Here is a 24,383-nt window from a genome sequence, read left to right on the forward strand (position 1 = left end):
CTTCCTCGTCTATCGCTGCCTTTATTCCACTGACTCTCCGCGCTCTTTTCTCTCCCCCCTCAGTGCCACCACTCATCCAGCCCTTCGATATCCCCTCTACCTCAGTGGGGAAGCTCATGTACATTGCCTGCGTGGTGTCATCTGGGGACATGCCCATACGCATCACCTGGCACAAAGACGGCCAGCTCATTGTGCCAGGCTCGGCCTCTGGCGTGGCAATAGAGACCAAAGAGTTCATGAGCTCCCTGCAAATCTCCAAGGTGACACTGAAGCACAACGGAAACTACACCTGCATCGCTAGCAACGCGGCCGCCACCGTCAGCTGGGAGAGACAGTTGATTGTTACTGGTAAGGGATTGAGCAGAAAGAGAGTGGCATGATGATGAATATGGGTCAGATGAGATGTGTTATAAATGTGCTGAGGGAGCTCAGATCTGTTATTTTAGGAATATTTCCATTTCCTACCTTTTATCTGAAGACTTTATTTAGTTCTTCCATTTAGGTTAACTGCTTATTTTTGTTCCTCAGTGCCGCCTCGCTTTGTGGTGCAGCCCAACAATCAGGATTGCATTTATGGCAAAGCTGGAGTTCTCAACTGCTCTGTGGAGGGTTACCCACCTCCAAAAGTCATGTGGAAACATGCTAAAGGTAAATGAGCAGTTTATCCCCATATCACCTTAATAACAAGATTGTGTGAACAAAGATAAAGCGGCTAACACACATTGACTCTGTGTTGTGTTATATGTGCAGGTGTAGGAAACCCACAACAGTACCACCCAGTCCCTCTCACAGGCCGTATCCAGATCATGTCAAACGGCTCTCTGCTCATCCGACATGTGCTCGAGGATGACCGGGGTTACTACCTTTGTCAGGCCTCCAACGGGGTGGGCTCAGACATCAGTAAAAGCATGATCCTCACTGTCAAGAGTAAGTGTCAATCATTCTTGCTTCAGCTTGAACACACTCCATCTCACAAACACATCTCCTGCATTTCACAACGAGGCTACCTTACACAGAGATAGCTTTTTTCCAGGGGAATCCGCCCCTCTAAGATGCACTTTTGCCCCAGGCTAGTGTGGCATTTACTGAAACTCACAAAACCTGCGTCCTGCACATCCTGAAATGGAGGTATCTTTGTTATTGATTGAAGTGTTCTGGCTGCTGATCCATGTGCTACTGGATGTTTGGTGGGGAAAGGGGCTGATGAATTAGTGATGAAAACAAAACCGCAGGAACCCACTCAATCAATAATCTATGTCTGGGGAAAGAAGGTGGATAAGAATCAGGAGTAGAAGAAGAAGACACATAGGGAGGAGTAAGAGGACCAGCAGGGCTTGAAGCGTGAAATGAGAATGGAGAACGACGGGCAGAAATAGAGATGTCTATACATCTGTAATATATCCTCCTACTGCAATACCCTATCCCTGTTCTCTTGTCTCATTACCCCATATAATACTGTTTGTCACACCGACATGTGTCTGTAATTCTGCTCAGTTCCTGCCATGATAACCAGCCATCCAAACACCACCATGGCGAGGAAGGGCCAAACCAAGGAGCTGAACTGCACAGCACGAGGCGAGCAGCCCATCATCATTCGCTGGGAGAGAGGTGACACGGTCATTGACGCAGAGAGAAACCCCCGTTACTCCATCACCATCAACAAGAAGGGAGATGAAGTCATCTCTACCCTTAAGGTGAGCCTCAGATTACAGCACAGGAAAGACCCTAAAATCAACCACATCTTTGTCTGAAACCTCAAAGCCGAAATTGCCTTTAAGATATCTACGACTACTATTATTCAGGCTGCAAAGAATTGGGGTTTTTTTTGTTATTAGAGATTTATAAAACTTTCATTAAAGAGGGAAGCTGTAGCCATTTCTTTATTTTAGGCCAAGCTGTCTGGCTCCACAGCTTCATGGTCACAGTACAGATGTCAGTGTGGTGATGATATCAACAGCTCTCACTGAGGAATGAAATAACTTAAAGATGCAGTTGTGTGGCTTGAAACATTATTGGTTCAGTTGTGGAAGATTGTTGAGATGTCAAATGTTGTGTAACACATTGAAACCTTTTTAATTTATGTGTTCCAGCTGAACCCAGCTGAGCGAGGAGATTCTGTCTTCTTCTCCTGCCATGCCATTAACTCCTATGGAGAGGGACGAGGGCTCATCCAGCTAACTGTGCAAGGTACCTCTGTCAGCAACTGAAACTTTTTCAGAAGTGGTTGATGGAGCTTCTTCAAAGGCAAAGTGCTCCAGAATCAGATCTCAGTTTGAACCTCAGTGAAACATTGTTGTTGCTACACTCTCACTCCCTTTCTCTCTTCTTCTCATGCAAATAGAACCACCAGACCCTCCTGAACTGGAAGTAAGAGAGGTGAAAGACAGGAGCATGAACTTGCGTTGGATCCAGAGGTTTGATGGAAACAGCATCATCACAAGCTATGACATTGAGTACAAGAACAAATCAGGTGGGCATGGTGGTCACTGCATTGGACAGTTGGTCAAAGGCCGTTTTGTCCTAAATGCAGTAGTTTCTATAGTGAAACTGCCTGTGGCATGAAAATAAAGTTTTCTTTTTTTTTCTTTTTTTTTTTTTTGTTGTTTTTTCAGAAAGTTACAGATGTGCATCAGAGGGTTAAAAAAGCTTAAAAACATTAAAATGTTTTTCAAAGCATAAAATAAAAAAAATGTTTAAATTATTACCAAGAAAAAATTTCATTCATTATGACATTAAAGTTCAATGTTTTATGTTGAATGCGCAGGCACATGTGGCCCGCTGGAGTGGACTCGTCTGTAACTTCCTGAAAAATAATATATTTAAAAAAAAAGATGAAAACATTTTTTTATGCCCTAAGAAGCATAAAAGCACTTAGGGAAACAGTCTTGAAGAAGTCTCAAATCAATTTTAAATGTTTGGCAGACTCCTGGGATCACATGTACACCACCAGGAACATCTCTCCCACTAACAACCAGGCGAACATCGTAGAGCTCCACCCAGCTTGTGTTTACAGCATCCGCATGTACTCTTACAACAAGATTGGCCGCAGCCTCCCGAGCAAAGAGCTCACAATCAGTACTGAGGAAGCCCGTAAGTGATTGTTTTCTCTTCCAGAAATCAAAATTGTCCTTTTTTTGTTTTGTCCTCCACCGAGATTCCTTCTTTGATTGAATATTGACTGTTGCACTGTTTTTGTCATTTTCCATCAACAGCACCTGATGGCCCACCAATGGAAGTAATCCTCCAACCAATGACATCTCAGAGCATACGTGTTACCTGGAGGGTAAAGTCGCAGTTTTTTCTTCTTTTCAGTTAAAGGCAACACTAGATTTAGATATGTACTCTCTGAGGAAAAAGATTTGTGCTGGTAATTCACTAAAAGTTTACAAAATGTATTTGAACTAGCGAATAGATAAGAACATCATGAGCCTCTTCTAAAACCACAGAAGACAATCTTAAATGATTTTTTCATTGATAAGGCTTTGTTTTTTGTTTTTTTATCTTGCTTACATATATAACTGATCCATTCCCATTTTGGATTCATTGTTTTCAGGCTCCAAAGAAGGAGCTGCAGAACGGGGTGATCCGAGGCTACCAGATTGGCTACAGAGAGAATGGTCCAGGCAGCAGCGGCCAGTACAGCATAGTGGAGATGAAAGCTACAGGGGACAGTGAAGTGTACACTTTGGACAATCTCAAGAAGTTTGCCCAGTACGGGGTCGTAGTCCAAGCCTTCAATAGAGCTGGAACAGGCCCATCCAGTACTGAGATCAACGCGACGACATTGGAAGATGGTAAGAAAAGCAGGAGAGAAGGATAGGGCAAGTATGCAGATGGCAGATTTACGGAAAAGTAACATTAGCCACGTATACATGGACCCAAATATTCTGCTTGCATTCAGTTTATTTGCTCAAACGGAAAGAATTTAACCTTTGTGTACACCTCATTCCGAAAGAAAAGTGCCAATCTGAATGGACATTTAATCAGTTTCACAGGGGTGGAATATTCCTCTCCCCAAACTGATTGAGGTATCATGTATCCACTCAGATGGAGAGTGTAAGGTGCGTTCTTTCAGCGCATGCTCAGATATGACGTAAGACGCAACTAGAGACGTTCCTCAATTTTAAAAATGGCGGCAAGCAGTCAGCACTGGAGGAAAGTTTGCTTTTGATCCAAACTTTAAAGAACTCAACATAATTTCAAGACTGGACACGGAGTATAATACCGTGATAAAAAAATCTGTCGTCCTCCATCTTTGATAAATCACGTGATGTTTATGTTTTTCTGAGCATGCCCCATTGACTATTTGGTTTGATTATAGCGGCGCATGTAGACCAGAGATTGGAATTTTCCTTGCCATGTATACTGTTGTTTTAAGAAAAGTCATTCAGAAAGATTCCATCCGGAAAGACGAAAAACTCCTCATGTAACCGTGACTATTGACACATCGATTACTCCTTAGGGCAAACATCCCTTATTTGTCAGAAATGTAATAAAAGAAACTGCATTTGCAGAATGTCAGCCATGTGAGTTAATAGAGCCAGCATACATATGTAGTATAACACACACACAAATAAACCATTACAAATGGATTTGTAACACATCCCCCCCTCATTCATTTCTGCCTTTAATTAGCACCTTCATTAGGCTGGTAGAGAGCAAGAGTGGAACAAGAAGCCCCTTTACTCTCTGTTTCTTCTCTGTATGTGCCCCTCTCCTCCATCTCTAACAGCCTTTTATATCTTGTGTTCATTTTTCTGACATCATTGTCATTTTTCTCGCGAGACCATACTGTCGTGTCTCTAAGTGCAGTGCTGGCTGACACCCTGATAATAACAGCAATAATGTGGTTATTGTCCTGATACAAAGTCTGAAACTGCTCCTATGATAGCAGTTACCTTAAAGGTGCACATTGCCTTCCTTCAGATTTTGTCTTCCCCTCCTAGCTTATCCCTTCCTACTAATCTGCACTTTAACTCCTCAAGGTGTGGCTGTTTCACTTTTTATGTTGCTTTCTCTCAGAGCCCTGCCCGTCTCTAAAAGTTAGCACTGCACCAGACACTATTGAGAGCACAGAGATCTGTCTCTAATTTCACCATTCTAGATAATTGAGGTTGAATTAGGAACATAAATATTCAATGGTTTTTGAAAGGTAGATATTAAAATGACTTCATATTTTGAAAATGTGTCCCAATTTTTCCCTCTCCTCCAGTGCCCAGCGAGCCTCCACAGAATGTGCGAGCCATCTCTGTGACGTCGGACGAGGCAGTTATCACATGGGCAGAGCCTCCACGGCTGACGCTGCACGGTGTGCTGAAAGGCTACCGGGTTGTGTTTTGGTCCCTCTTCCCTGACGGAGGTGGGTGCTGTGGGGGCCAGGCCCAATGGCCAATGCAGAGTAATTATCACCTATCTCATTCTAAACGTCACTAAACCCCACCTTCCCACCCACCTGCCCTGTTCTCTGTCAGTGCTGTGAGCCGGTTTGTGGTCACGTGTGTCCTCACCTTTCTCATACAGCACTTCCTGTTTCTGTGTGTCTTTGTATTAGTCTGTTTGTCCTCGTGTCTTTGTTTCCAAGATCCATATTGGCTTCAGTTTTGATGGTTAAGATTACGGTCAAGGAATAGTGTTTGTACTCCTTGATATTTATTTCGACCGATTTTCTTTAACTAATGTGTTTTGTTGGAAAGTCAAGACTCTAAAAAGAGAAATTTAATGATTATACTTATAAAGGGTTTTTTGATACTCATGATGATAACTTTCACAAGTACCGTCTAAGATGTGGTGTCCATTATTAGAAAATAGTTTTGCAGCTCCAGAACAAAATATTGATGTCTTTCTTTCTTAATTTAATTTTAAGTGATAAAAACAGTTTGTAGGATGTGGTGTTAGTCAAAACTAGCAAACATGTAATTTAAGGCACCTTAAGTTAAAAAAAAAGTCATTCATGCCAAATGTACAAGCTAAAAAAAACACAAATACAATTAAATCACATCCATTCAATGATAATATACTGGAGCTGTTAAGTAACAGGGGTAGGCCCAGACTTTTTGGCTACACAGTGGCACAGAATTATTCACTCCTTACCAATCATATATTTTTTTAGTACTCATGTTAAAGTATAGAAAAGATTGGCCTTTGTCAAGAAAAATTCTGGATTTTGAAATGTCATATAGTAACAAAGCAGAACAACAACATTCAAATACAAAGATGTGCTTTGTAACAACTCTCAGCACTGAACAGTTTAGCGTGGAGAAAATATGCCTTATTGAATGTTAAAAAAAAGGGATACTCACAGCCCAAAAAGCTGATTTTAAAATGCACCCATCCTAAGCTAAGGGGATAAAAACTCTCAATCCAGGATTTTAGGGTAGCACCAGGTTGTGGCAATGTGTGTTGAATGGGCATCAGATCACCAAAAGTACAGTTAAAGAGTTGTCGCTACTGTTCCTCCTCAGAGTGGGGAGAGATGCAGAACATCACCACCACACGAGAACAGGTGGAGCTGCGAGGTCTGGAGAAGTTCACCAACTACAGCGTTCAAGTGCTGGCCTACACACAGGCTGGAGACGGGGTCCGCAGCAATGTCCTGTACATCCAAACCCGGGAGGACCGTAAGTACACAAGTGTATTTATTATGTTTTGTTTTTTTGATTTGAGGAAGTTTAAAAATAGAGGTAAGCATCTTCCTTGCAATGGTGAGGGTGGAGGATGTAGAGATGGGAGGGGGAAATAAAAAAAGAGTGCTGGGCTTTATCTCAAACCCATGACAAAAGCTCATTTATGCTGGGAAGCTCCATTAGTAGTGCTAATGAGAATTAAGAGGCTTTGGGTGCACAGCTCAGGGCTGAGGGAGGGCTGGAGGAAGACACCAGGAGGAGGGGAGGGGGTGCTCTCCCTAAACATATAACATCCTGGAGTCAGCCATCAGCCCAGGCCTCGCATCCTTTCCGCCAGCTCTCTTGCCATAGGCAGAGGGATTAACTCCACTTGGATTAGAAAGAATTAATTTTGTGCTTACACCATTGGAGGCGGGATTACAGCTGGATCCATGTCTCTTTATAGAGGAGGGGGAGGAGGAGGGGCCTGGGGGTGAAGATGGAAAAGATAGAGAGGTGATCACAGTCTATTGTTGGCAGACAAAACAAACAAGGCCTCAAAGAAGACGCATAATAGAAATGTCAAACTGAGACATTTTAATCTGAGCCCATTTAAAGAGCTCTCTGAGTATCTGATAGGATGTATTTGTCCTTTACTGTGATATACCCTCCTCTGACAGGCACTGAAGTGTTAATATATTCATGTGGGCGGGGCTCCATCATGACACAGGCCAACTTAGCTGTGCAGCAGACTGTCTGTCTGTCTTTTCTGGAGACCTGGGTAGATTTTGGGCACCAGATGGGACTTAACCCCCTCCCCCTTTTTCTAACACTCCTTCTTTGACACGGAGGTCTAGTTATGATAATGATGACTCCTTCATCCACCCCTCCCCAACACCACTATCATCATCGCTCCCTCAGGACATGCACCTTTCATTCTCACTCTTCTTCCATCCCTGCCTCCTTCTTTTAAAACATCCCTTGCCATATCTATCCTTCCAAGATCTAGGTTTTTATCCCTACTCATGTAATGTGCAGGATGAGGGAGTCCAAGGGCATGAGGAGCTGAATTATGGGATCAGAGGGGCCTCACGTTAAAGAAAAAGAAGCATTTAAGGGAACTGTTTCTTACACGATAGAAAGCACCCCAGATGAGGGCCCCCACTTGAGCCTGAGTTGTATTTATGGAGGGGTTTGAATACACTTGACACTCAGTAGCCCCTAGAGGTAAGAATGAAGTGACAAAGCATTATTGTTCACCTCTCACAGCACCCAGTATTCTGATGTGCTTTGTTTGGGAGAGTGAGCTTCGTTTTAAAGCCTTCTTACGCCTTTACGTGGTGAAAAGAGCATTAAATGGTGTCCAGTGTCAAACTGAAGTGGCCGACGGATCAGATACTGCTGTCTAATCTGTTTGTGGGTTTGTGACTTAAGAGAACGCTGGGTGTCACAGAGTCCGAACTGCTGACCAATGTCTGACTGAACATATGTCACCACTGTGCACCCAAAGGGAGCTCTTCCAAGTCCTCCCCGAGCGGCTTAGTGCGGGATAAGACCAGCAATCTGCAAACAAGCCTGCTCACTTTAATGGGCATCCAACACCCAGCATGAGCGTGCACAAACACACAGAAGCACATGTGCACACCTGCTTTCCTGATGTTGTCCTGCCGTGTTTTTTCTATAGTTCCTGGTCCACCTGCTGGCATTAAGGCGGTTCCCTCTTCTCCGAGCAGTGTGGTGGTGTCCTGGTTGCCCCCTCACAAACCAAATGGTGTTATCCGCAAGTACACCATCTACTGCTCCAGCCCGGGGTCTGGGCAGCCGGTGAGTGCTTCCTCTGTGGGTGTGACTCATGAGCAGGGCCAGGAGAATGTTTTTGAGGTGATCAAAAAGGGGAATTTTTCAACTTGATAACATTCTACCAATAGAATCAATTGATTTCTCATCATTATTATTAATTGAACCTGTACATACATGCCTGTGTGTGTGTGTGTGTGTGTGTGTGTGTGTGTGTGTGTGTGTGTGTGTGTGTGTGTGTGTGTGTGTGTGTGTGTGTGTATGTGTATGTGTAAATTTGCGCATGTCTCTCTTTCACTGCTTTTGCACCATCGCTTTATTTCCTGCCCTCCCAGATGAACAGATGAGGTTGTCTTGGCAACGTGATGAGACGTAGATATGCAAATGAAGCAGAGAACAAGCTCACACATGCACACTGCCGCATAAGAAGCGCACACACACACACACACACACACACTCACACACACACACACACACACACACACACACACACACACACACACACACACACACACACACACACACACACACACTCACACAGCCATCACATTTCAACATTTTCTATTTATACATGCATGTGAAGCATTTCAGTTGTGGTTAGATCATGTGCACACAAACACCAGCGCACAGTGAAACCTGACATCGGGCTAGAATCTCACTTTCTTATTATTCACAAATACTCCTCCCTCTCTGTGCATGAGTGCCATGTAAATGAGCACGGGCAGGGAGGAGAGAGGGAGGAAGGGAAGAGGAAGGGAGGGGGAGAGGCGGCGGAGAGACAGAGAAAGAGAAACACCATTAGAGGTACAGGGAGAGACTGAGGGGAAATGAGGGGAAAAGAGAGGGATGAAGGGGGGGAGAGTGTGAGAGACAGGCAGGGAAGAAGGGAGGAGCAGAGGAGGGTATCAGTCACATCGAGATGAGAGTGCTTTTGTCCGTCTTTTCATTATCTCCCTGTATCACTCCCTGGATCACCACAACACCGCCGCTATGCTGGAGGAATTTTCGAACGCACCCCCTACACACACACAAACACCAAACACATCCTCCTCCCTCCCTGCTCCGTTCCCTCTATCCTCTCCTCTTCACTGAGCGAGACAGAGAGGGGGATAGAGGGAAAGAGGAAACCAGCAAATGGTGAAGGGACTGGAGATGAACACTGAGAGATGAACAGATTTAAGAGATAGAATAGAGGATTGACTTAAGAGGGAAAACACTGTTCGAGAGTGCGCGTCAGCGTGTGTGCGCCTGCAGGTGTGTAAGGGTAAAATTCCTCTTTAGATGTTTGTTTGTAGGAACATATCTACAGGAAGCATGATTTAATCCAGTGTGGAGGCCCAAAATAAGGCTTTTTTTTCATCAGAGCACAGTTTTGGTCCCAAAAGATGAAATAAAGATACTTAGCCAAAATGCCTTTTTTTAAACCTCTATTTAAACATGTTTTTCCTAATGCTCAATAATAACCGATCTACATTAGTATCTGTAGTGTCCTGCTTGAGGCCTTCAATCACCAAAAATCTGGCAGATTAAATAAATTCATGGAATATATTACCGTGAAGCAGCATTTTCTCTCATCATTATATCACTACAGACTTCATGATTTGAGCAATTTTTCAAGTGGAGAAAAATTATGTCTTGATTCCAAAAACAGCAAATGCAGGCAAGAGGAACACAAGGTGTAAAAAGAAGAGGAACATTTTCTTCTTTAAAGCTGTTCATGAATTTAAGCCTTGAAAGAATGCTCACTTTAAGCAGGCTTCAGAGTCATTCGTTTATTTATAAAGGCCATGAAATTGAATGTAAAAAACTAAAGATGATTTTAAAAAAAATAAAAAAAGGTGAACAAGAATAAAAGAAAACAGAGAAATAATTTCCTCTCCTATGTCTATGTCTGTTTGCTTGTTAAACTCAGCGAATTTGATCATCTGCCTCTACAAATCTGTTCTTTGATTACTTTTATCAAAAGAAATAAAGGCCAGAAAAAAAGAAGTGAAATGGCATAAAGGGACTCATAAACCAATGGAGCTCACTCTTTTTATTTCTACTGATGTCTATGTGTCAGATAAATATGTTCTTTCTTTCCCGTTGATTGTAACCAGTTATCAAACATCTTTTGAAGTTAAAAAAAAATCTGCTTTGAAATAATCCTCATGTCTTAAGCCTCTTTCACAAAAGACATTTTGGTTAAATGATTAAATACATTGTGGCTGAATTTTATTGATCTACCTCAGCTGAAGGATCCTTGTATTGTGAAAGTGTCTCATCATCACATTCATCTTTTTTTTCACTCTGACCATTGTGATTAGTATTTTTTACCACCTTTGCTTTTCTTTCTCTGAAAATTGTGCTCAAATATTTGAACTGTGACCTTTGACACTTTACCTTATGGTGACACTGTCCATGTGTAACTACGGTGTCACTGTAGAATCATTTTTTGCTCTTTTGACATTGTGTGCTCTCTGTCCCAGGCGCCTAGCGAGTACGAGGCTAACCCAGAGATGCTGTTCTACCGCATCACTCACCTTTCCCGTGGAAAACAATACCACATCTGGGCCGCAGCCGTCACCACAGCCGGTCGAGGCAACTTCAGCTCAAAGGTTAACGTGGAGCCTGCTGGGAAAGGTGGGTTCCTCAGGCCAACCTGTAGTGCAACAGAAGGGTAGAGGGATATCTGTAAAGGTTACGAAGGAGAGCGTTGTGAAGATGGCTATGAAACGCCAACACGCTCTCCTGCACAGGGATCGCTTTCATCACTCTCTCCTGCTCGCCTCGTCTGCTCTCTCTGTTATTGATTGACAGCCGCTGTATTGATTGAGTGGCGGCTTTGTTGCCAGAAACAGTGTTGTTAATTATGTGGTGATGAACAGGGCCTATCCAGTAAAATGACCCTTGGGGAGAGAGATAGCAGGAGGGAATCAATAGAGGGGAGGATCTATGGAGAAAAGATAGACTGAAACTAAGTGGTTTAAAGGAGGGGCTATGCTAAAACACCACGCTACATCAGACCTTTCCCCTTTGGCTTACTTGCTGAAATATCAGCAGTGAGGCAGATGTGAAGCCATGTTGAAGCAGTTTTATATTGTCCTGGTTTGTTGATCATGTTCTCTGTCAAAGTACGTGTAAAACTTAATACCTTAAATATTTTGTCTGTGTTTGTTCAGTCCCAGCTAAGATCTTATCCTTTGGGGGCACGGTGACCACACCCTGGATGAAGGAAGTGCGTCTTCCTTGCAGCTCAGTGGGAGAACCAGCCCCTACAATCAAATGGACCAAAGATAGGTCAGTGCTCTGCATATACCACTTTAATATCAGCGTCATGACTCACTCAGGCAGATAGTGCTGCTCAGGAAGGCAAATTTAACTCAGCTTTTCCCTGGATTAACATTATGACCTGTGTGTGCTTTGTAGCGAGGACTCAGCCATCCCAGTGACTGCAGACAGCCAAAAACAGATCCTATCCAATGGCACGCTGGTGCTACGTTCAGTTAAAGCAGAGGATTCTGGGTACTACACCTGCACAGCAACGAACACTCTAGGCTTTGACACCATCATAGTCAACCTGGTGGTACAAGGTGAGAAAAAACAGGAGATGACTTCAAGTGGCTAACAGAGGGTGTGTTTGTATTGATGACGTTTCTACTCTGCTGCTACATCAATGTCTTTCCCTCACTCTCTACGTCTAGTTCCTCCTGATCAGCCTCGTCTGACCGTCTCCACAACTTCCACCTCCTCCATCACCCTGGCTTGGATCCCAGGAGACAATGGTGGAAGCTCCATCAGGGGTAAGGCTTTCTGTGACCAGAGGCATCTGCACATACTTTAGCTATCCCTAGCTCTCTTTTTATCATATTTTTTTTTATCTATGTTCACGCTTTTGCCATCACTTGTACTAATAAATCACATCACAGTAAACCATTGTCTCCAGGTAAGAAGTAATCAAACAAGTGCTAATTGTAGCCATTTGTCGCCCCCTGGTGTCTAATAGATGCAGCAGCTGTCTCCAAAGTGTGAGTAGTTGCTTGAAATAACTTGTGTTTAACATGAATCTCTTCTATATGATTCTGCAGGATTTGTGCTTCAGTATTCTGTGGACAACACAGAAGAATGGAGGGACGTGTTCATCAGCTCGAGTGAACGCTCCTTTAGGTTGGACAATCTACGCTGTGGAACCTGGTACAAGGTCAAGCTGGCTGCCAAAAACAGCGTGGGCTCAGGCCGCATCAGTGAGATCATCGAGGCCAAGACACACGGACGAGGTGAAGATGAAACAGATGTGAAAGACTATAACACCTCCGCTTTCAAATAACTGCATTATTAAATGACAAAGATGCTTTTGTAATAATCTGACATGTATCTTCTCACTCTGACAAATCTAAGGTCCAAGATTTGTCTAAACCATGTTCACTAAGATTGTTGGTTTCATTCTTTTAACTTAATCCCAGTATAAAATGAAATGTCTTATGCAAGATTTTAATTAAAGCAAAGGAGGAGGATAAATCACTACAGAATGCTGCTGTGCAAGAACTAAAGAATACATTTAGATTCCAGGTGCTTTTGTCGTATTCCCCATTAAAATACCAATGAAATAAAGGAAATATCTACAAAGTCATTATTATGCTCTGTATACTATAGAAAAGGCCATCATAAGGTGATAAAGGCCATTTTCCTTAAAAAGGAACACTGAAATGATTGGCTGGCCCCCTCAAGTCCATACCCTAACCCCATCTAGCAAATCTTGGCAAATTGTAAAATAAAGATGACAGATCTATTGTACATTAAAAAGAAAGCCTTCAGCCTGAGTTGCAGAAGGTATGAGGTATCAGTAGTGTTTAAGTCCTAACTAGAAAAGCACTCAGAGAGCGCAGACCTCCACCAGGCAACACTTTAGTCTTACTTTAACGTTATACTCCCTTTTCAGCGGACTGTGTTAGTTGCAGGTTTGTATGATAATTTTTTACCTGACAGTGTTGAAAATTGTGATGACCCAGTACATATTTCATATCCCAGAATATTGCCAGGATCTGTCAGAAATTATTGTGACCTTGTCTTCTATTGTTTTGCAAAGCAATCTGACCATTTATCGTGGAGTTATATACATGTATGGTGAAAACGTCCCTATCTCACAATGATAAAGAATCCTTTAAAAAAATCCTGGATCCAGACGGTGATCCACATCACCTCCAAAATGTTGTCACTTTTTCCTTATCTCATTTTGAACATTTCCTGAAAATTTCATCTAGATCTGTTTGTTACTTTTTGAGTTATGTTGTTCATAGACAAACAAACAGACAAACTCTTACAGAAACATGACCTCCTTGGTGGAGGTAATAGATAAATTGACACGATGCCTGAGAAATGTGCTGCTGTAACTGCTGCGAAAGTTGACATGTCAAATATTACATTTAAAAGTAGATAAAAACATAATCAATTAATTTGTTATGTCTTATGCTCAGAGCTTCCATCTGCTTGTTGATAAACATTATAAAACAAAACCATGTCTGGATGCAAAAACAAAGGTTAGCATTTTCAGATGTGTCAAGTGTTGTAATATTCTTAGGCACCACTGTTAATTTAGTCAAAGATCACAAACAGATCCTGATATTTTGCTGTATACCTGCATGATCTTCTTACTACCTGTGGCTTCATGTCTCCATTACAGAGCCAGTGTTCAATAAGGACCAGCCTCTGCTCATCCACATCAACTCCACCCATGCAGGCCTCAACCTGCAGGGCTGGACCAGTGGTGGCTGCCCCATCACAGACCTGATGCTGGACTTCAGGCCTAAAGGCACCTGGGCCTGGCAAAGCCTAAAGGCCAACTCCACCACTCAGCTGTTCCTCAGCGAGCTGCGTGAGGCCACCTGGTACGAGCTCAAAATGAAGGCCTGCAACAGCGCCGGGTGTGGCAACCAGAGCTCCCAGTTTGCCACCACAGATTATGACGGCAGTCAGTATCTACCACATTTCCAAATTTTAACTTAACCTATTTAAATATTCTAAGATGTTTTGTGAAATATTTATTTTCTTCTTCTTTCTACAGGTACAATCCCTCCTATCAAATCAGCTCGTGGAGAAGGGGACGATGTGAAAAAGCTGTTCTCCATCGGCTCTCCTGTCATCCTGGTTACACTAGGTGTTGCTCTGCTCTTTATTATCCGAAAGAAACGCAAAGAGAAGAGGCTTAAACGCCTTAGAGGTAAAGAAAAAAGAAAGGCAGTTAATGGAGAGATCTGTGTTATTGAATTCAAATGCTACAAGTTAAAAAGATGACCTTTATAGCCATTACTCTAACTAAGATATTGTCTTTTTGTAGATGCCAAGAGCCTTGCTGAGATGCTAATCAGGTAAGAGCTAGCTGTTACAAACATAATCGTGTTTTTTTCAATGGACGAGTAACTCATTAGATATCAGATAACTGATTCTTATCCTGTGTGTCATTTGTATGTCTGTGCAGCAAGAACAATCGCAGTATAGACACTCCAGTGAAGGGCCCTCCTCAAGGACCACGGCTCCACATCGACATCCCACGTGTTCAGCTGCTCATTGAGGACAAAGAAGGAATCAAACAGATAGGTATGTGGCTGCGCTCCACAGAAACAAAAGCTTTAATTCACCAAACAGGCTGGATCTGATGGCTTCATATCAATGTTTCTGCTCATCTGCCTGCGCAGGAGAGGACAAAGCAGCTGTGCCTGTGACCGACACCGAGTTCAGCCAATCAGTGAATCCACAGAACTTCTGCACGGGCGTGTCTCTGCACCACCAAGCACTTATTCAGAATTCAGGGCCTTTGATTGACATGTCCGACATCCGCCCAGGCACAAGTGAGTTGGCTTTTCTTCTCAAGCTATGAATTTCACAGCTCATAAAGGGATAAGACTTAAGACAGGTTAAGCAGGTAAATCCAGGGGAAAGCTTTGATCTCTTATTGAACTGCCTCATCACGCACTTCTGCCCCGAAACAGCAAGGATGTTTTTTTTTTTTTTTAACAATCAATGAATAGATCCACAGTCTTTAAGATGCACAAGCTGTCCTCTGATCACTCTGAACTCTCTCAGATCCAGTGTCCAGGAAGAGTATCAAATCAGCACACAGCTCTAGGAACAGATACTCCAGCCAGTGGACGCTGAGCCGGCCGAGTCAGAGCCAATCGACAGCTTCAGCACGAACTCTGACCTCAGACTGGCGTACGATGGGCTCTCATGGCATCACGGCCACAGAGAGTGACAGCTACAGCGCCAGCCTCTCACAAGACACAGGTCAGTCATCGCTGGACATTTTTTAATTTGACAATGAAACTTAAAGGGGACATGTCATGCTGATTTGATACTTACATACAAAATAATAAAGTTGAAAAAAAGACCTTACACCCCCTGAATTTTCAAAAAAAGAGATATTGTATTTTTTCTGATATCCTAGAACGAGATTTGATGCCTCTGAAAATAGGTCATTGACATTTGTCTTCGAGATTTCAACCTCCATGACGACACGAGGATCCTTTCTCTTTATTGGAGTAATCTGATAAAGCAGCTCCTCCTCTGTGATGTCAGTTAGTCAAACAACCACCACCAAGGGATACACCTACCTAGAGCAGAGTATAAATACAGCTCCCCACTAGCTCTGGCTAACTTGACTGAGTGCTGGATGCAGGGACTCTGCTCTGCTGAGCAGCTTGGCCTTACATGGTGAATTAGCAGTTAAAACACTGTAGTTTTAGCAGACGTTGTAATACTTGTGAGACTGTGATATTTGCATGCTTGTTCTGACATGCACTGTGAACCTGGACCACAATGATGCTGCAGTAATAACATAGTGACAAACTGACGGTAGAGGCGATCTTTAGACTACACTTTCAGCATGATGGATAAAACAGACAGAGAAAAGTGAAGGAGCAGAATGGAGCCCTGTTGTAGAAATAGTTTATTGGTGAAGTCTGCCTATATTTCCACGTTTAAACTATACATCTTACAGTACCGGTTTGACTCACCACACTGAAGCGTCCTGAGATGATCTGTGTCGAGGTGGATTTTCTTCCTCCTGAGCTGCAGAACCGTCCGAGTCTGACTCGGGGTCCAATACAAAAGGACGTATCTTACACTCTGCCATTTTATTAGTGCTATCAATGCCTTACGGTGAAGTTTTTCAATTCAATGTGGTGATTTTGTAAATACTGCCATGCTGCAAAAACCGCCCCCCTGGCTGTACCCCCTCCGCCCCTCTGATAGAACTGACCAATCAGAGCACAAAGGGCTGTGACGTTGCGAGGTTACTGGAGGTCATTCTCGAAACGGAGCGTTTCAACGAGATCTTCAGAATGGCCTAAAATGAGGATATTGAGAACACTATTGTGGGGAAATGAAGGAACTAAATGACTTGTACTGAGGGCAGAAATGCTTTACAGGCATCCTAGTCTGGCATAGTGAAAAGGAGAAACAAGCATGATATGTCCCCTTTAATGTAATTCCTGTTTTTTCACTGAGTGTTTTATACAGTTAAAGAAGAAAATTTCATCTAACTCTACATCATGTGTCCTCAAAATATATTCTTACAGATAAGGGACGCAACAGCATGGTGTCAACAGAGAGCGCCTCCTCCACCTACGAGGAGCTGGCGAGAGCCTACGAGCACGCAAAGCTGGAGGAGCACCTGCAGCACGCTAAGTTCACCATCACAGAGTGCTTCATCTCCGACAGCTCATCGGACCAAATGACCACAGGCACCAACGACCCGGCAGACAGCATGACCTCACTGAGCACACCGTCTGAGCCGGGCATCTGCCGCTTCACTGCCTCGCCGCCCAAACCGCAGGACTATGACCGCGGCAAAAATGTGGCAGTGCCTATTCCCCACCGCGCCAACAAAAGTAAGTAGGAAGAGATAGGAGCCATACTCAGAGAATTTTAGGGTCAATTTTCCAACAGATATAAGGTGTGCCGTATTTTTAGGCTATTTGGATTATGGCACTATTTGTTACAGTAACTATCTGCAAGCAGTTAGCTGAAGCTACTAACTGAAGATACACAAGAAGAAAGAACATTTTCACCAGTAATGCAATAGTGTTGGAGGGGGAAAGGATCTAATCTTGTTGATTTGCTTTTGGTAATAATCTATTGTTGAACTCAAAACACTCAGGTCTTATGTTAACTCTTCCAGGTGAATTCTGCAACCTTCCCCTCTACATGAAGACAGACCCGTTCTTCCGCAAGCAAGGGGAGCTGCATGACCCATGCCCAGCTGTGCCACCGCGAGAAGCCTCAATCCGCAGCCTGACGCAGCGGGCATATCACACCCAGGGCCGTCACAAGACTCTAGACCCTGCCAAGCAGCAGGCCCTGACGCTGGGCCACTCTGGGCTGGGCAGCTTGGGCGCGAGCTCGGGCACCGCCACCCTGCCTCAAAGGACTCTCACCATGCCCAGCTCTAACACCACAGCAACAGCTTCCACTTCCAGCACGAGCAGCAACCCCACCAGCAGTAACAAGGTGGGGGGCTCCAGAGACTCGCTGCTAGAGAGCAGCTCCTCTGCTCTGGGGAGACTGCAGAAACAGAGTGCGGGAGCCTACTCGAAATCATACACACTGGTGTAGCGGGCACTCTCGCACAGACTTGCTTTGCTGTCCCCATTCCTCAGCATGCCCTGCTCTGGTGCTCTTTTGCCTGGGCCGAAGGGGCATGCAGACATCTTTCTTTAAACCCAACGATGGTGAACTGCCCAGCGTTCTGTCTGATTTCCTTCGGGATAGTCGTTTTCCCAGACAGAGACCCAGCTAACCCTACTTTTCATGTTCACGTGGGACTCTTAAAAGATTTACTAACTCCAACTAACAGTTCCAGCCGGCTGGTGCTCAGTTCCGCTCAGTTCTTGCGGGAGTTGCACAGCAAAAAAACAGAAAGCGATTCTGTGGTCATTTTGAAACATTGACTTTAACTGAGGAGCTGAAAGCTCCGTGTTTATGACGATGAAGACTACGATAGCCAGTATGAAGCTGTGTGGCCATTCTGTCTCTCATGCGCACATGCATACATACTGTCCTCCATAGTTTGAGTATTATTGTCATTTACAGGACTTCCAGTTAAGTTCCCCTATTCTTATTCTATCCTTTACCCTCTTTGTGTCTCTTAATGTCCCAAAAACTGAAACTATTGGCTGAATTTTCTCTAAATGGTGATTCCAAAAGAAATGATTCAGGTTCAGATACGTCCAAGAATAAAGTAAAAATTTATCGCAGCAACATTCTCCACACATCTCTCTGTTTCTCTCTTTCTCTCTCTCTATCTCTCCAGCTGAACAGTGTTTGACTCCAAACAATCATGACAACCCAAATGAACCAGCTATAATTTCTCACATTAAAAATAGAGAATATTTGGTATTATAAAGAATTTACATATATATTTCTATGTAGGTATATTATTGACTTTTAAGTGAAATTATTACAAAGTATACATTGTATGTACTACAATAGTGTAGTAGTATATACAGGAATTTAACATTAATGTCAAATTTAAGAATGAGACAATCGCTCAATCATGAAATTTAATGAAAGATCAGTTTAAAAAAAAAGGTTGGACTAAAGAAAAGAAAAGTTTAGTATATCTACGGGATGTTCTGTATGTTTCTGTATGTAGACTGACAAAGAGAGGAGTGTTTCTTTACCAGGCGACAAACATGCTGAGAAAAGAAAAGCAAGCTAGGCCGGCAGGTTTTGGTTTTGGATGTCCGAAAAAGCAGGGAGATCTCTTTGCTCAGTGTGTTATTTGGAAACAATCATCCACTATATCCACACTCATTTCCAGCAGACAGCATGCTCAAGCTGGAAAATGCTGATACAATTTCACATCACTGTGTTCTGGCTACGAAGCTAGAGGGGGGCTAACGTTAGCCTGCTAACATTTGTCCCCTGAAATTTGGCAAACTGATGCCCCTGTTGTTTTTAGCTGCTGATCAAGAACAAAGCAGTGAATTGGCAAGTATTAGTCAAATTCTCTATGTTCACAGGGCTCACAAAGCTGTAACAGTAATCAAACTATTTTTTCCCACCTTGAGCGTGTTGTCTGAAGAAAATGGCGGCCATGTTAAAAAGGTAACAGCAGAAAGCCTCCTGTAAGGTGTCATAGCTTGCTCATGAGTCTCTTTGACTGAGCTTGAGTGGTTGTTCAGTACAGTAAGTTTTAAAAACCAAATTATTATCACAAAGAATCCACTGGTACCCTATATGTAGCATATATGTATAGATTTGTGTTTCTGAATGAAGGATTTTGTAACACATCCAACTAACCTCTCAGCCGGCCATGGAGCTACTCAGATCGTCACTCTTCAAGGACATGGATAACTAGCTGAAGGAATCTCCGTCATGATGTGAATGAAGTGAAATAATATAACGTTGAGCGTTGTTATATGTCAGGGAGTTCAGTTTTGAAAATGGTACAATGTCACTCGATTGATATCTTTGTTGTTGCCCTGTCTGAAGTACTGTATATGTCCCACTTCCTTTATCTCCATTCCCTCCATTTTTCACTGATGTACATTCACACCAGAACCTGCTGGAATGTCTTTCTGAAGCATCTTCATGAAAGTGTTTTGTGTTTTATATTTATTTATCCATTTGCTTTGTTTGTTTGTTCGTTCAAAGGGGGTGTTTCTGTTGGTCTTTTGATTTTGATTTGTAATCTTCATTTTGAATATGTTTGGACTGCTGTCAAAGTTTTGGTTCCAGAGGCTAACCAGTACTGAAGTGTTTGGTCTGTGTCAGTTCAGCAAAGTGAAATCAGGGACTCGTAGCTCTTTTGGTCACACAAACTGCTGTTGTGTATATACCAGACTGGAGTCAGTCTGTAAACCTGGCATTCAGACTCCCGTCCTTTCCCCTTTCAGATAAATTAAAGGTAAAATTCACCACCCAAAACATACCAGACCCATTCTCTCTACCTTTGTCAGTGTTGTTTATAGATTAAGTCTTGTACATAAACACAGTTTTGTATGAAGAGCTATTTTCGTCAGAATAAATCAGGGGACACATCAGGGTTGAATGCCCCAGTTTCAAATTTGAAATACTATCGAAAATGAAATATTTTACTTCTGAAATGGGCAAAATACATTTAAGTTTCCCTTCATGTTTTTGATACTAATTTGTTGAATTTTTATTCTTTTTTAAAAGTCTTTTGATGTCGTCATTTGTCCTCTTTACTTTTTTATCATTATTTTGTATTTTGTTCATCCTCAAAAAGTCATTGCATGCTAGCTAAAAGGGAAAAATTGAAGGAAAAAATGTATGAAAATCAAAAACAAACAAAAAAAAATGTTGAGGGTATCCCAAACATTTGTTTGAGTTGCTTGTTATAGCAATTGCTTGTGTTCAAAAGTACATTTTCTATGAAAAGAAAGCAAAAACTAAAAAGATCATTCTAACACCTTGTGCAATAAAGCTATCTTTCATACGTCACGGCTTCTGTCATTCTCAGCCAGTCTGTTTGCGATCTATGTTTGGTTTGGACTGAATTCACATCAAATCACAGCTGCTGAGCATCAATGAGTCAGGATTTTAAAGAGATTAAAGAGTCAAAAGGGGTGTGTCACAGAGAGGAGGTTTTATGTAAAGATGGGACATTTAGGGTGTGGTGACGGCAGTCCACGCAATGAAACAGTTCTTAACTAGAGCCAAATACTGAGTGTCTGGATTTTATTTAACTTAATCTGGGAAAAAAAAGTCAAACGTGCACAACATCCATGGTTTATTTTAAGGACCTGGTTGCTCTAAAAGTGACAATTCATGCTCCTACTCACTGTCCATATGAACAATTTTCAATACGCAGTGATATGCGGTTCTGTGTTGCAGCTGTTTCTATCCTCAGTTTTGTCACTGCATTTTAAAATACTTGAGCACCACCTACAGGTTAAACTGTACCAACTGTTGTGGACTCATTCAGTATCCTTACAAGGCTACTTGGCTGAATTGTCTGCTATGATTTACCTTTTCTTTGTTTACTCTGGCTAGAGGGTGGGACTGTAGTTGTCCTGCTTGAGTATGTTCATGTGATCCTTTAAGACCAAGTTTTGAGCTGTGAATGCCTTAAAATCAATCAAATGCTATGATGCCAAGCTGTCATTGGGTGAAAGGCAGGATGTACACCCTGAACAGGTCACCAGCTATTCCCATGACTAACAAGTAAAGACAGAAAAACATTCACACATACGTATTTTTGGACTGGCCAGAGTACATGGGGAGGAAGCACACAGAAAACATACATACTCCTCATAGACTGGTACCTGCCAGGCTGGGAAATCAGACTAGGAACTCTCTTTGTGTGAGGCAGCAGCGCTGACTGCTGCACTGTGCAGACTACTTCCAGTGAATGTAAACCCAAAATTCAATATCTTGAAAAAAACATCAGAATATTGCACAAAACCGATAAAAGGGATGTTGACCCTCTGAAAAGTGAGCTCATTTATGCACTCAACACCATGTTGGGACTCCTTTTGCATGAATTACTGCAGCATTGTGGTGTGGCATGGGGGCAATCAGCCTGCAGCACTACTGAGGTGTTTTGGAAACACAGGCTCATCTGTATTACTTGGTCTGGTGTCTCTGTTGGTAATTTTGGCAGTGTGGGCAGGTGCCTAGTTGTACTGTAAAATCAAACCAGCATCTATTTAAAGCTTGTCAGCAGAAGGAAGCATGAGGTGCTCTAAAGTTTTCTGGTAAACGGTTGCACTGACTGCAGAAAACACAGTGGTCCAACACCAGCAGATGTCATGGCCTGACAGTGGAAACTTTACACTGCACTTCAAACAACTTCAGTACCTGTCCATGCTTTGTCCACACCCTGGATCCTTGGTTTTCAAATTCAATGCAAAAAATATGTTGGAACACTGAGCACTAGTCTAACTCTTTTTCTCCTTGGCCAAGGTGAGACGTATCTGACATTGTCTGTGGTTTAGGAGTGGCTTGACATAAGTAACATGGCAGCTGCACTCAAAAAAATCAACATGGGTGTTTGTTCAACCAACATAAGTAAAACACGTAGCTTCTACTAGATTGTTTCATGTTGAGTGGTTAAACATGATTAAATCATGTTGCTTTAGCATGATGTGTAAAATTGTTAAAACTACAAGATTGCTTTCTGTTAACTCAACCTAATTTGTTTGAGTAGGAATCCCATCTGCAACACCTGTCCAGAGCAGTAGGTGGCAGTAATGTGCAAAAGGCCCTATTCATCAGAGAGCAGAGCCAGAGGATAACCTGGATAATGTGGGCATCATTTTGAAGGGTGCAAGTTCCTGATGAGCTAACAATCCACTTGCTGTCACCAGGTGTTGTCTGGACATAACTATGTAAACCTTTGTTTAATTGGTACAAACTAATGAAGTAATTTTTGTTGTGACAGCTCATTGAAACCATGAGTGAGGAACAAAGTCAGCGCAAGTGAGACCCTGCTGGTCAGTGAGACAGTACTCCGCGGGCGCGGACAAGCTGTCTGTGCTCCCCGAGTGCAGATCTACAGTCTGTGCTTGACTGGTGTGGACCTACAGTCTGTGCTCGTTAGGTGTGGACTTGCTGTCTGTGCTTGACTGGCATGGATCTGGGGTCTGTGCTCTATGGGCATCGACTGGCGTTTGTGCTCGTTGGGTGCGGACCAGCTGTTTGTGCTTGCTAGGCACAGACTGGCTGCTTGTGCTAGACTGCCATGGACCTGTGGTCTGTGCTAAACTGGCATGGACCAGGGGTCTGTGCTCCACATGTCCAAGCCCATGTACCCAGCAATTTTTACAGTATGTTTTATATTAATAAGACAAAATGTGTTGACACAGTGGGCTTTGTTGGCCAAGTTTAAACTTAAGTGTTTTAAGGTCACACAGTTGGTCCATGCAGTGATGCACAGACAGCCATGTTGCTTTTAACAAAAGCGACGTACAACACAGATTAAGGTACAGCACGATCTTATATCCACTGTGTACCCTCCTCATTCACGGATCAAATGTCTTACCTTAGTAAATACGTTGAAACAACCTTTACAAATTAAGTTGGACCAACACATTGTAAACAAGTAATACTAACACCAGTACTTTATGTCCACACAACATATTTACAAATAGTAGGTTTAACAAGTTGGGATCTTGCTAAATGAAAGAAATTTAGTTAGGTGGAAATTCTTTCCATAATTGAATTACGTTCATTCAACAAGTTTTTTTTTTTTTTTGAGTGTGTAGCCAAACTCCTTGATTTGTCTGTATTTGTTGGGTATTGACACACTGGCTCTAGCCTGGGTGGTCATGTAGTTACTAAGTTGGGGGCTATCTTGAAGTGGTTGGCTGCTATTAATAACTATACTAAACATTTTAAAAACCACAGAGATCAGAAAATTAAGTGAAATTGGTCCAAAGCTTGGAACTCCATGACAATATCAGACAAAAGGCAGTAAATATAAAGAATACAGATGTCACTTTAGGATCTTAAAAGCCATTGAAACACCTGTTTGTGGGTAATAAAAATCAGTCATATGTGCTAATCCTCTGTGTAAAAATATGCAGAAAATATGAAAAGCAAAACAGCAGCAGACACTTTATGTGTTAGACCGATGCAGAGGATGAAGATGCATTGTTGTGGCATACCTCACACACACAGCATACTGTAAGCTGTGAATCCAGCTCTTTATCATTTTGGCACCAGATTCCTGTTATATCCCAGGGTGCATCTGAACAAAGAGACAGACAGTAAGTGTGTATAAACAAACCCTGAGGGACATATGTAAGCTCAAATGTACATTTCATCCTAATCAAAAATGCATAATATTACAAAGGAGCTGAGGTCCTCCATGCTGTACAGCTTCAAAGCCACAAGGCGGAGACATAACATCACATCCTGAAACTCTTCTCCATCCATGAACAGATACCGTGAGGTAAGTCTTCCACCAAAAGTGTGCAGCCGCTCATGACGGATACGCTGTGAATAATTGATGCTTTTCAGACTCACCTGCATCAGTGCCTA

At 42.7% G+C, this 24,383-nt stretch overlaps 1 protein-coding gene across 2 annotated transcripts in view; it reads left to right on the forward strand.

The window, feature by feature from the left end:
* Nucleotides 1–20,810, forward strand: part of LOC141791437 (cell adhesion molecule DSCAML1-like) — a 69,598-nt gene extending 48,788 nt beyond the window's left edge. The window contains exons 9-33 of one of the 2 annotated variants that reach the window (XM_074671916.1): nt 64–348; nt 529–648; nt 751–927; nt 1,495–1,694; nt 2,091–2,187; nt 2,342–2,470; nt 2,923–3,090; nt 3,213–3,283; nt 3,554–3,794; nt 5,213–5,398; nt 6,462–6,617; nt 8,287–8,426; nt 10,868–11,021; nt 11,561–11,678; nt 11,808–11,971; nt 12,083–12,181; nt 12,467–12,655; nt 14,059–14,346; nt 14,440–14,595; nt 14,713–14,743; nt 14,854–14,972; nt 15,071–15,223; nt 15,459–15,659; nt 16,952–17,263; nt 17,554–20,810. In XM_074671916.1, the coding sequence (XP_074528017.1) occupies nt 64–348; nt 529–648; nt 751–927; nt 1,495–1,694; nt 2,091–2,187; nt 2,342–2,470; nt 2,923–3,090; nt 3,213–3,283; nt 3,554–3,794; nt 5,213–5,398; nt 6,462–6,617; nt 8,287–8,426; nt 10,868–11,021; nt 11,561–11,678; nt 11,808–11,971; nt 12,083–12,181; nt 12,467–12,655; nt 14,059–14,346; nt 14,440–14,595; nt 14,713–14,743; nt 14,854–14,972; nt 15,071–15,223; nt 15,459–15,659; nt 16,952–17,263; nt 17,554–17,987 (4,388 nt within the window). In that variant the 3' untranslated portion in view covers nt 17,988–20,810. The remainder of the gene's footprint in view (nt 1–63; nt 349–528; nt 649–750; nt 928–1,494; nt 1,695–2,090; nt 2,188–2,341; nt 2,471–2,922; nt 3,091–3,212; nt 3,284–3,553; nt 3,795–5,212; nt 5,399–6,461; nt 6,618–8,286; nt 8,427–10,867; nt 11,022–11,560; nt 11,679–11,807; nt 11,972–12,082; nt 12,182–12,466; nt 12,656–14,058; nt 14,347–14,439; nt 14,596–14,712; nt 14,744–14,853; nt 14,973–15,070; nt 15,224–15,458; nt 15,660–16,951; nt 17,264–17,553) is intronic. The other variant, XM_074671917.1, reaches the window with a different exon arrangement.
* The last annotated feature ends 3,573 nt before the right edge of the window (nt 20,811–24,383 follow it).

This window comes from Halichoeres trimaculatus, unplaced genomic scaffold (assembly GCF_033239565.1).
Source record: "Halichoeres trimaculatus isolate MK-OKI-2021-1 unplaced genomic scaffold, fHalTri1.1 fHalTri1_scaffold_6, whole genome shotgun sequence".
Lineage (NCBI taxonomy): Eukaryota > Metazoa > Chordata > Actinopteri > Labriformes > Labridae > Halichoeres > Halichoeres trimaculatus.